The following is a 13,282-nucleotide window of genomic DNA, read 5'->3' on the forward strand; positions in this document are numbered from 1 at the left end:
TTTTTTTTTTTTTTTTTTTGGGACAGAGTTTCGCTCTCGTTACCCAGGCTGGAGTGCAATGGCGCGATCTCGGCTCACCGCAACCTCCGCCTCCTGGGTTCAGGCAATTCTCCTGCCTCAGCCTCCTGAGTAGCTGGGATTACAGGCACGTGCCACCATGCCCAGCTAATTTTTATATTTTTAGTAGAGACGGGGTTTCACCATGTTGACCAGGGTGGTCTCGATCTCTTGACCTCGTGATCCACCCGCCTTGGCCTCCCAAAGTGCTGGGATTACAGGCGTGAGCCACCGCGCCCGGCCCTACTCTATATTTTTTAAATTAGAGAATTTAGTCCATTCCTATTCAAGGTTATTACCGACAGATAAAGACTAACTCCTGTGATTTCATTAATTGTTTTCTGGTTGTTCGCACATCTTTTGTTCCTTTCTTTCTCTGTCGTTGTCTACCTCTGTGGCTTGGTGGCTCCCTGTGGCAGTTAGTTCTGCTTCCTTTTTCCTTTCTTTCTTCTTTCTTTTTTTAAGGCAGTGTCTCAATCTGTTGTTAAGGCTGGACTGCAGTGGCACAATCTTCGCTCAGTGCAGCCTCCACCTTCCAGGTTCATGCGATTCTCGTGCCTCAGCCTCCCGAGTAGCTGGGATTACGGGTGTGCGCCACCACACGCCGCTAATTTTTACATTTTTTCTAGAGCCGGGGTTTCACCATGTTGCCTAGCCTGGTCTCAAACTACTGGGCTCAAGCGATTTGCCCACCTTAGCCTCCTAAAGTGCTGGGATCACAGGCGTGAGCCACCATGCCCTGCCCAATTAATTTGTTTTTGAGAGAAGGTTTTCCTCTGTTGCCCAGACTGGAGTGCAGTGGCACTATCATAACTCACTGCAGCCTCATCCTCTTGGGTTCTGAGATCTTATATTGAAATCTTTATTCTGCCATAAGTTAACATTTATATATGTCAAGAGGCAGACGTCCGGTTTCATTCTTCTGCATATGGCAGCACTAGTTATCGAATACAGTATCCTTTCCTTTATTGCTTATTTTCGTCAATTTTGTTGAAGACCAGATAGTTGAAGGTGTGTGGCTTTATTTCTGCGTTCTCTGTTCCATTGGTCTATATGTCTATTTTTTGTAAGAATATCATGCTGTTTTGGTTATAGTAGCCTTATTATATAGTTTGGAGTTGGGTAATGTGATGCCTTCAGTTTGTTGTTTTTGCTTAAAATGTCTTTGGCTATTCAGGCGCTTTTTTGTTTGCATATAAATTTTAGAATAGTTTTTTTCTAGTTCTGTGCAAGATGGCATTGGTAGTTGGATAGGAATAGCTTTGAATCCGTATATCACTTGGAGCAGTTTGGCCATTTTAGTGATATTGGTTGTTTTCAATCCATGAGCGTGGAATGTTTCTACATTTGATTGTGTCATCTCTGATTTCTTTCAGTAGAGTGTTGTAGTTTTCTTTGTAGAGATCCTTCACCTTGGCTGGATGTATTTCCAGGTATTCTATTTTTTATGTGTGGTTATTATAAATGGGATTGCATTCTTTTTTTTCTTTTTTTTTTTTATTGCATTTTAGGTTTTGGGGTACATGCGAAGAACATGCAAGATTGTTGCATAGGTACACACATGGCAGTGTGGTTTGCTGCCTTCCTTCCCCTCACCTGTATCTGTCATTTCTCCCCATGCTATCTCTCCCCACCTCCCCACCACCCCACCCCTCCCCCATTTCCCCCCAACGGACCCCAGCGTGTAGTGCTCCCCTCCCCGTGTCCATGTGTTCTCATTGTTCAACACCCGCCTATAAGTGAGAACATGCCGTGTTTGATTTTCTGCTCTTGTGTCAGTTTGCTGAGAATGATGGTTTCCAGGTTCATCCATGTCCCTACAAAGGACACGAACTCATCATTTTTGATGGCTGCATAATATTCCATGGTGTATATGTACCACATTTTCCCTATCCAGTCTATCATTGATGGGCATTTGGGTTGGTTCCAGGTCTTTGCTATTGTGAACAGTGCTGCAATGAACATTCGTGTGCATGTGTCCTTATAGTAGAATGATTTATAATCCTTTGGATATATACCCAGTAATGGGATTGCTGGATCAAATGGGATTTCTATTTTTAGGTCATTGAGGAATCGCCACACTGTCTTCCACAATGGTTGAATTAATTTACACTCCCACCAACAGTGTAAAAGTGTTCCTATTTCTCCACATCCTCTCCAGCATCTGTTGTCTCCAGAATTTTTTAATGATCGCCATTCTAACTGGTGTGAGATGGTATCTCAATGTGGTTTTGATTTGCATTTCTCTAATGGATTGCATTCTTGATCTGGCTCTTGGCTTGTACATTATTTATGTGTAGAAATGCTACTGATTTTTGTACATTGAGGTTGTATCCTGAAACTGCTGAAGTCATTTGTCAATCTTGCGAACCTCTTGGCAGAGTCTTTAGGGTGTTCTATGTATAGAATTATGTCATCGAGGAGAGAGAATCTGACTTCTTTTCCTATTTGGATGCTTTTCTTTCTTTCTCTTGCCTGATTGCTGTGGCTCGGATTTCAGTACTACGTTGAATAGGAGTGCTGAGATTGGGCATCCTTGTCTCGTTTCCATTTTCTTTTTTCTTTTTTTGTTGGTGAGGAGGTCTCACTTTGTCACCCAGGCTTCAAACATGACTGATTGCAGCCTCAACTTGCTGGGCTCAAGTAGTCTCCCCACCTCCATCCCCCAAGTAGCTGGGACTACAGGCCTGTGGCACCATGCCTGGCTAATTTTTATATTTTTTGTAGAGATGGGGTTTTGCCGTGTTTCCCAGGCTGATCTTGAACTCCTATACTCAAGCAATCTGCCTACCTGAGCCTCCCAAAATGTTGAGATTACAGGAATGAGCCACTGCGCCCAGCCTATTCCAGTTCTTAATAAGAATGCTTTCAACTTTTGCCCACTCAGTGTGATGTGGGGTGGGTTTGTCATAGATGTACCTTATTATTTTGAGTTGTGTTCCTTCTATGTCTATGTCTAGTTTGTTGAGGGTTTTATCATGAAGGGATGTTAGTGTTTTTGGTTTTGGGGTTTTGTTTTTGTTGTTGTTGTTGTTGTTGTTTTTGAGACGGAGTTTCACTCTTGTTGCCCAGGCTGGAGTGCAATGGCGCGATCTCGGCTCACCACAACCTGTACCTCCTGGGTTCAAGCAATTCTCCTGAGTAGCTGGGATTACAGGCATGCACCACCATGCCTGGCTAATTTTGTATTTTTAGTAGAGACGGGTTTCACCATGATGGCCAGGCTGGTCTTGAACTCCTGACCTCAGGTGATCCACCCTCCTCGGCCTCCCAAAGTGCTAGGATTACAGGCATGAGCCACCACGCTATTGAAATCTTTTTCTGCATCTATTGAGATGATCATATGGTCTTTGCTTTTAATTCCATTCATGTGGTGATGCACATTTATTGATTTGTACATGTTGAACCAAACTTGCATCCCAGGAATACAGCCGACTTGGTCTTGGTGAATTAACTTATGGATGTGCTGCTGGATTCGGCTGCTAGTATTTTGTTGAGGATTTTTGTGTGTGAATTCATCAGTGATATTGCCCTTTAGTTTTTTTTTTTTTTGTTTGTTTGTTTTTTTTTTTTTTTTTTACTGTGTTCTTGCCAGGCTTTGGAATCAGGGTGATACTGTCTTTGTAGAATGAGTTAGGAAAGAGTTCTTTCCCATCATTTTTTTGTTCTTTGTTTTTCTGGAATAGTTTCAGTAGAATTGGTACCAGGTTTTGATTGTATGTCTGGTAGAATTCAGCTGTGAATCTGTCTGGTCCAGAGCTCTTTCTGGTTGGTAGGTTTTAAAAAATTACTCGTTTAATTTCAGAACTCGGTATTGGTTTGTTCAGGGTTTCAGTATCTTCCCGATTCAATCTTGGTATGTTGTGTGTTTATGGAATATAGGCATTTCCTCTGGATTTTCTAGTTTGTGTGCACAGAGTTGTTAATGATATTTTCTGAGGATCTTCTGTATTTCTGTGGGAGTGATTGTAACGTCACCTTTATCATTTCTGATTGTGCTTATTTGGATCATCTCTTTTTCTTTTCAGTGTAGCTAGCAGTCTGTTGATTCTGTTTAGCCTTTCTAAGAACTAGCTTTTGGTGTCATTGATTCTTGTATGGATCTTTGGGCCTCAATTTCATTCAGTACTGCTCTGATTTCAGTTTTTTTTTTTCCAATAAGCATTGGCGTTAGTTTGTTTTTGTTTTTCTAGTTTTTCCAGATGTGCTGTTAGATCATGAGTTTGAGATCTTCCTTTTTGGTGTAGGCAGTTGGTGCTATCAACTTGCCTCTGGACACTGCTTTTGCTGCATCCCAGATTTTCTGATATGTTCTGTCTTCATTTTCATGTATTTCAAATAATTTTATTTCTGTCCTAATTTCATTATTTGCTCCAAAGTCATTCAGGAGCAAGTTATTTAATTCCATGTAATTGTCTGGTTTTGAGAAATATTCTTGGTATTGATTTCTATTTACCTCCCACTGGGGTCTGAAAGTGCGATTGGTATAATTTCTACTTTTTTGAATAATGGAGACTTAGTTTATCATCAAGTATGTGGTTGCTATTAGGGTATATTTCATGTACAGGTAGAAGAATGTATATTCTTGGGTTGGTGAGTGCAGTACCCCGTACATGTCTATTAGGTCCAATTGATTAAGTGCTGAATTTAAGTCCAGAATTTAACAGTTTTGTGCACTCATGATCTGTCCAACACTCAGTGGGGTGTTGAAGTCCCTCACTGTTATCGTGTGGATGTCCGAGTGTTTTCATAGATCTAGACGTATATATTAGGATATTTAATTCTCTGGGTTGGATTGAGCCCTTGTCATTGTGGAATGCTCTTCTTTGTTCCTTTATTTTCTTAGTGTTGTTGGTTTAAAGTCTGTTTTACCTGATATAAGAATAGTGATTCCTGCTCTTCTGTGATTTCTGGTTGCATGATAGATCTTCCTCCAATCCTTTACTTTAAACCTATGGGTGACATTTTATGTAATTTAGTTATCTTGAAGACAGTAGATTGATGAGGTTTTTTTTGGTTTGTTTTTTTTGTTTGTTTGTTTGTTTGTTTTTTTTAGTCTACCTTTCCACTGTATGTATTTTAAGTGGAACTTTTAGACCCTTTAAGGTTAATATTAACATGTGAGGTTTTGATCCTATTGTGAAGTTGTTAGCTGGTTGCACCATAACTTTTATTGTTAGTAGCCTTATAGGGCCTGTGGCCTACGCACTTAAGTGTGTTTTTGTGGTAACGTGTATTGCTATTTTGTTCCTATGTTTTGTTTTTTCTGTTTGTTTTGCTTTTTGCTTTGAGACAGGTTTGCTCTGTCTCCCAGGCTGGAATGCAGCATGCAGTGGCACGATCTTGGCTCAGTGCCTTGCAACCTCAGCCTCCTGAGTAGCTGGGATTACAGGTGTGCGCCACCGTGCCCAGCTAATTTCTTTGTACTTTGAGTACAGATGGGGTTTCGCCATGTTGACCAGGCTGGTCTCGAACTCCTGACCTCAGATGATGCGCCCCGCTCTCCTCCCAAAGTCCTGGGATTATAGGCGTGAGCCTCCCTGCCTGGCCAGGCAGGATCTTCTGGGTTTGTTCCTGTAGCACTATGTTCTGCCAACAGGTTTTATGTCAGGCTGTGCCGTCTGATGTGCTTATGGGTAAGAGCTAGCCGTGGCCAATGGAGCTGGGTGCACACTACTTGATCCTTGTTTACTGGGAGAAGCTCTCTGCTGCCTCAGGCAATGGGCTACTCCATGAAGTGCACAGTGGTCTGAGCTCCCTGTTCCGCCCTGTGGGAGGGACGAATATTGGTGGGGACTGTCCAGGGAGTAATCTCACACTTGGGAGGGCCGAGGCGGGCAGATCACCTGAGGTCAGGAGCTCAGGGTCAGCCTGGCCACCACGGTGAAACCCAGTTTGTACTAAAAATACAAAAATTAGCCGGGCGTAATGGTGGGTGTCTGTAAGCCCAGCTACTCAGGAGGCCTAGGTGGGAGAGGCACTTCAACCCAGGAGGTGGAGGTTGCAGTGAGCCTAGATCATGCCTCTGCACTCCAGCCTGGACAACATAGGAGACTCCATCTAAAAAAAAAAAAAAAAGATACTGTTTCTTCTGTAGCTTCCTTGATTTTTCCTTCCCTTTTTCTTAGTATCTGAGAAATACGTTATTTGACCAAGGACCTGTGTCTCCAGTCCCCTTTCCCAGCCTATCCTGACGTTCATGACAACTTCTCCCTGTTCCACCCTGAGCTTTCAGGACCCTGCCTGGCTTGCCGTCGTAACATGGCCTCGCTGTCGGGGGTAAATACCAAGGTTCTTGGTCTCACAGCCGAGGACATCAAGGATGTGGACACACACACGGTGGGATTGGGGCAGGAGTTTAATAGGCAAAAGGAAAGAACAGCTCTGTCACAGAGAGGGGGCCCACTAGATTACCCAGTTTTTTATGCAACCAATTAAATGTTTATTTAAGAAAAATTAATTTACACTTCTGCAGAAGGAAATAGAAAGGCCAAATTCTAAAGCCAAAAATAAGACACCACCAAGCCCGTTTGGCAGCAAGTAATCTACCAGTTTCCTGAAGAATTACTGTATAACTGTCAGAAAATCTGCAGATTACGTGACATGTCTCTTGGCTCATAAATTCAGCAGCTTAGGAGAATTGGCAGGAAGGCATTATTGGGCCATAAATACAGAAGATGATAAAATTATGAGGTCGGTATATATCATCATATAAAAACGAAATTAATTGAATCATATAATGCATGTGATTTAACTTAAAATTGAAAGCTCTGATTCTTCTTAACATCTGTATTTATTACATTTCTTACAATTAGTATGATTACCCAATTTATTTGCATTTCATGGTTCACACTTGTGTCTTCTGATTATTTGTACTTCTCTGATGTCACTTGTAAACATGGGTGAATCTTAAGGAGGTTATGCTAAGTGAAATAAGCCAGTGCAAGGAGAGAAAATGACATTTGATTTCACTGATGTGAGGTGTCTGTGATAGTCAAGTGCAATGGTGGTTGTAAGGTTGGGGGAATTGGGAAATGGGGAGTTTTTGTTTAATAGGTGTACACTGCAGTTTTGCAAGGTGAAAACGTTTCTGGAGGTAAATGGTGCTGGTTGCAAAGCAGTAAGGGTGTAATTAATGCCATTGACTTGCATACTTGAAAATGATTAAGATGATCACTTTTAGGTATTTTAACACAATTTTTTTTGAGTTTTTCTTTTTTTTTTTTCTTTTATGAGTTGTTTTTTTTTTAATTGCATTTTAGGTTTTGGGGTACATATGAAGAACATGCAAGATGGTTGCATAGGTACACACATGGCAGTGTGGTTTGCTGCCTTCCTTCCCCTCACCTACATCTGGCATTTCTCCCCATGCTATCTCTCCCCACCTCCCCACCCCCCCCAATCCCTTCCCCATTTCCCCCCAACGGACCCCAGTGTGTAGTGCTCCCCTGCCATCAAAAAACAATGAGTTCGTGTCCTTCGTAGGGACATGGATGAACCTGGAAACCACCATTCTCAGCAAACTGACACAAGAGCAGAAAATCAAACACCGCATGTTCTCACTCATAGGCGGGTGCTGAACAATGAGGACACAATTTTTAAAAAATAGCCACAAAGATTGCAGTTAAGAGGAGTCTGAGGGATATTATCAAGTATAACAACTTACATGTAATTGGAGTCTAAGAAGGAATCGAGAAAGGAAAAGGGCAGAAAAAGTAAAGAAAAGGCGCTGAAAACGTCTCAAAAAAAAATAACCTATTGATTTTAGAGCTAAAAAAATGCTAAATAGAATAAATGCTAAGCAAATGATATCTGGACATTACATGGCTAAACTAATCAAGGCCAAAATTGAAGAAAGAATCTTGAAAGTAGCAAAAGAAAAGTTTACATCATGCATCAGGTGAGGTTTCCCGAGCTTAGCTCTATAGACATTTTGAGCTAGAAAATGTATGATTGTTGAGGACCACAATGTCCAGCCTTTCACATCTGCACACTCTGAGGTGACGATGCTTATTACCTTCCTAATACTTCAGGAAATCGTGTCTTCCTCCCTCTTATCTCTGTGTCCATCGTTCTCTTTATCTGTCTGCCTCTCTGGCTTTTTCCCTGGCTCCCTCTCTACTGCCTCGTTTCATTTCATTTTCCTTTAACTTCTCACTCTCTTTCAGTATAAAGATGTGAAAGAAAAAAAACTGTATGCCCTTGGTTTTATATAATATATGGCCAATTTTCATCTTATTGATTGCCACTACAGTCTGTATTGTTTCTTTCCATTTACTTTGCAGTTGAATCGCTCTTATTTAACTTAAAGTGCACGTTGAGATCACTGATTATGATATTTTCTTCCTATTTGAGTTTTTATTAGTATAAGTTTCTCACAGATCTTCAACTGCATCTACAAATTTTGTGCTGTTTTTTAACCTCAGGATAGTTGTAATTTCCATTGTAATTTCATATTTGATCACAATTTTATTTAGAAGTGGTTAATTTCCATAGATGTGAAAAGTTACATATATATGGGTTCTTGTTACTGATCTGTTTTTCAGCTCTTTTGCCATTAGAAACAGGGTGTATATTATTTCAATTTTAAAATTAATGGGTTTTCTCTAAGACCACATATGTCCACTCTGACACACTCAATGTGCATTTGAATGTGTGTGTTCAGTTGTTGGGCTAAATTGAATACATATATATATAATTTTAAGTTATATGTAAATTTTTTAGTATACCGTTGATTTTGTATCATACATGGCCATTTCCTATTTTATCGATTGCCACTATGGTCTTTATTATTTCTTTCTGTCTACTTTGCAGCTGAATTGCTCTTAAGTGACAAAAAGGAAGTAAAGGTCACTGATTACGGTATTTTCTTTCTATTTGATTAAAGTTTTTATTAGTGCAAATTACTCACTAAGCTTCAACTGCATCTACAAATTTTGTGAATTTTACTTTAATTCAGTTCAGGATAGTTGTAATTTCCAGTGTAATTTAATATTTGATCAGGGTTTATTTAAAAGGGTTAATTTCCGTGGATTTAAAGGATTCATGGATTTCTTTCCATTACTGATTTCTAACTTATCTGTTGCTATTAGAAAATGGGATGTATATTATTTCCATTTTAATATTGAGTTTTGTCAATGACCCCACATATCTACTCTGACAAATACTCAGTGTACACTTGAATGTGAGTGTTTATTTGTTGGGTTAAACTGTATATATAGACATATATATATAACTTTACTGTATTCAAATAAGTTCTTGACATTTGAAAAATACTCTGTTGGCTCACATTCGAATTATTATTTAGTTAATTAATTCCATAACACATAGTACATTGATCTTGCAGAAAATAGAAAATATTGACAAATGAATTTGAAATTTCAAAATATTTATTGAACAAAAGAATAACCATAAGCCCCAAAGAAAACATGACAAACTGTATACATAAAATGTAATTTTCCCCTAATTAATATAATTGCTTTCTGTTCGTGGTTTACAAAATGACTGATGTTTCCCTTCTCTCCCTTGGTACCTATGTGTATCTGGCAGAAATGTTCTTAGCTCTGGCTACAGGCGCACAGAAACTTGCTGTCGATGATTATGTCCAATTGTTAATTTCCTTTCCCCGGAAGAAACCGGGGGACTGGCACTGTCTGGATTGATCACAGGACAGATACTCAGGGAGCTCTGATCATCTTGAGTTTCACGTTTATGAGAAAAAAATGGACGCAGAGGCTCGACAACAGGAATGTCGTTGAATGTGTAGATATGGCACCCATCGCTAACATTATAAAAGGAAACGGACTGCATACCCACATCCAGGTAAATCCCCACTCTGTGCAACTGGGGGCTCACCCAGAGAAAAGTCAAAGGCATGGTGCTGGCGGCAAAGATCTGTCTTCTTCTGCAACCCACAGTCCAGAAGCCGCGTTCTGAAGTAAGTACAACCTCCCCCTGTCGATTCACAGACTCCTTGCAAATGCCCACATCCCATATTTTGCTGGTGCCCACATCCACCTCCCAGTAGTGGCGGCCAGACGTGAAGCGAGTGGTCCCCAGGACGCACAGTGCGGAGCTGAACCTTTCAGCCTGCTCTTTCCTGTTCTGCTTGAAATCCCCACATCGGACGCTCCTCAGGTCTTCAGAAATGCTAAGATAGTTGCTGGCTGTGTCCACATCCAAGATCATTTCCACTGTGGAACGAAGAACCAGTAGTTCAGCAAAGACACACACTACAGACTCCCTCTGCCCCTTAACTGCAAACACCTAAATATGCTGTTCACTTTTACTTCTTTCACTCTACTTTCCCAAATCAAAATGTTCCTGTTTAGCGCCGGATGAGGTCAAATTTTATGTATAGAATGCATGAATATAATAACTACAACATATCCACCTTATTCATAGTAGAAATTCCTTTTGAATGAAGTCATTGCATAATTGGATAAGCATTTTCTACATTGAATACATAAGATACATGAAAGGAAAGACAGTCGCTATCTCTCCAAATGACTGTACAACTGGCAGGTTCCATGAAAATCTGTACCCAAAGGTGAAGTTCCATACTGCTGTTTGTGAAGCATAAAAATTGCAGATGACAGACTTCTGCTAACGCACATATTTAAAGAAATGTTTGAAAGTTATTTTTCCAGTGCTTTCTATGGGTTGTGGAAGGTCGTATGATTCCTTACCTTGAAACTTCTTCATCCTTGGGTTCATCCTTAGAATAGATTTCAGCTTGGGCTCTAGTTCCTTGATGATGGAAATCAGTGCCCTCAGCTTGTACTTGGGCTTGATGTCATCCTTCTGAGACACCACAGTGCATAAGGGGCATAGTACACCTTCCCCGTGGGGCTCCTTCCGCAGTGAATTGACGCACTGGAGGCAGCAGGCATATCCACATTTCAGTTGCACCGGCGCTTCAAGATCATTTAGACAAACAGGACATCTAATTACTTGTTTGAAGTGTTCAGCCATGGCAAATGTCTGTAGGAAAGAAATCGAGGGTGGTATTAGAATTTCCATGAGCTGAATGAGCAGCTGATCGTGCTCGGGACCTTTTGTGTTTACATGCAGAGAGTTATTGTATGACACTTACCATCACTACGACTAGTGACAAACACACAACATAAATACAAATGTAAATGACTTGAGGCCCTGAACTTCTAATATCTGTAATACTCATTGAAACAAAGGGCATGATTCACTGAAAGACTTTGAGTTGAAATAGTAAAGGGGTCTCCACCTGAGCTGTTTGATATGGTAGCACCGGGGCTTATCCAAATGGAGATGTGCCGTGAGCAAAATACACTTTTATTTTTGAAGACATAGAGAATGAGAGACAGAGAAAGAGAGAATGTGAACTATGTGCTTGAGAAGTTGCTCACATGTTGAAACGATTACATTTTGAGTCCATTTGAGTCATGAATTTTACATTAGGCTTGTTTCATTATACTTTATGTGACTACCAAAAAAATAAATTTACGATTACATGTGTGGGTTATATTATGTTTCTATTGGACAGTGCAGGAGTACATTTGAAGACCTTCGACTGCCCCAGCTGTGCAAACTGGATGTGGTGAAAAAAGCCCAAGAGCACACCATGAGGACAAGACACAAAATACAAATAAGTTGTCTATTCAAGTTTTTGCCCATCAAAAATGAGATTAGTGGAGGTTTTTTCTTTTTGCTATTGCCTTGAAAAAATTCTTTATATATTTTGGATATTAATCCATTTTATATATATATATATATATATATATATATATATACACACACATATATATATACACAGTTGTTTGTTTGTTTTCTTTTCTATGCAGAAGATTCCGTTTTACCTCGTACAACGTGAAAGAAAGAAGGTCAGCATGGCAAAGAGATACCTGCACCCCTAGGCTGACTGCAGCATTATTCACAATAGCCATAGAAACAGCCCCAGTGTCTGTGGGAGAAAACTGGGTAAGGAAATGACGCTATATACAATGAACATTCAACCATAAAAAAAGAAGGAAACCCTGGCATTTGCACGAATGTGGATGAAGGCTGAGGGCATTATGTGAAAAGAAATAAGTGAGGCCAAGCAAAATAAATCATGTATGATGTCAGTTATGTGGAATGTGAGTTGACTGATCCTGTAGAATCAGAAAATCACAGAAAAATGGTGGTTGGCAGGGTTTGTGGGAAGCGGAGAATAGGAAAACCAAGCAAAACTCCTAGGAAAACCTGACGGTGAGTAACCCAGCCACCGAACCTCTGTTCGACATTTTCATAAGTCTGCCAAATTCTGATGAAATTCAAGAAAATGAACATTGCCATTTGTCTAGTCTTGGTATTGAAAATCTAAGACTTAGCCGGGCGCGGTGGCTCAAGCCTGTAATCCCAGCACTTTGGGAGGCTGAGGCGGGTGGATCACGAGGTCGAGAGATCGAGACCATCCTGGTCAACATGGTGAAACCCCGTCTCTACTAAAAATACAAAAAATTAGCTGGGCATGGTGGCGCGTGCCTGTAATCCCAGCTACTCAGGAGACTGAGGCAGGAGAATTGCCTGAACCCAGGAGGCGGAGGTTGCGGTGAGCCGAGATCGCGCCATTGACTCCAGCCTGGGTAACAAGAGCGAAACTCCATCTCAAAAAAAAAAAAAGAAAGAATATCTAAGACTTACCTGACTGCTACCAGGGCAGTGTTCCCATTCTCCCCCAAAACCACAGTGTGTCTGTGATGGAGTTGGCCTCAGACAACACCTGTGGAATCAAAAAAGTATTCCATTCCCCCAGACTCTCCTACAACCTTTGGAAAAATGAATTTCATACGACTGAACTCACCTGTCCGAGTTTCCTCCGCTGGCCTCCAGCTGCTTCTGCTGACAGCTCAGATCTGGAGTGAGAGCCAGCTGCCAGGGGCTTTTTAGGAGAGAATCTCTCCACCCAATTAGCCACACCCAGCCCCACCTCTTTAATCTACTCAGATTTTGATTGAATTCTGGTGACATTGAGATTGTTGCTATTGACAAAGGTTTTTACCATAAAGGAAGATGATTGTGTTTTCAGAGTGCTGTTTTTTTAATTAACAAGGACAAAATATTGCCATATAATCATTTTCGTTAAGATCTTAAAGATTATGCCTATTGAAAATTTGGAAAATTAATTAAAATTAAATTTTGAAAAATTCGGGTGACATTTAAAATTCCTCTAAAATCAAAGGTGCTACTTTCAAATAGTTTTTTTTTT

General features: G+C 40.5%; 1 protein-coding gene across 1 annotated transcript; it reads right to left on the minus strand.

Moving 5' to 3' along the window:
- Window positions 1-9,624: 9,624 nt before the first annotated feature.
- On the minus strand, window positions 9,625-11,136 carry LOC120362711 (ret finger protein-like 4A). Its single transcript, XM_039465775.2, has 2 exons — window positions 10,746-11,136; window positions 9,625-10,250 (listed from the first exon to the last, which is right to left on the minus strand). The coding sequence occupies exons 1-2, from the start codon at window positions 11,077-11,079 to the stop codon at window positions 9,625-9,627; spliced, it is 960 nt and encodes a 319-aa protein (XP_039321709.2). The 5' UTR covers window positions 11,080-11,136.
- Window positions 11,137-13,282: the final 2,146 nt, after the last annotated feature.

This window comes from Saimiri boliviensis, chromosome 14, assembly GCF_048565385.1.
Source record: "Saimiri boliviensis isolate mSaiBol1 chromosome 14, mSaiBol1.pri, whole genome shotgun sequence".
Classification (NCBI taxonomy): Eukaryota; Metazoa; Chordata; class Mammalia; order Primates; family Cebidae; genus Saimiri; species Saimiri boliviensis.

Coding starts and splice junctions, on each gene's coding strand:
- LOC120362711 (XM_039465775.2), bottom strand. CDS start 11,079: ATGGAAATTCTAATACCACCCTCGATTTCTTTCCTACAGACATTTGCC. Junction 10,251..10,745: donor AAGGATGAAGAAGTTTCAAG/GTAAGGAATCAT, acceptor TTCGTTCCACAG/TGGAAATGATCTTGGATGTG.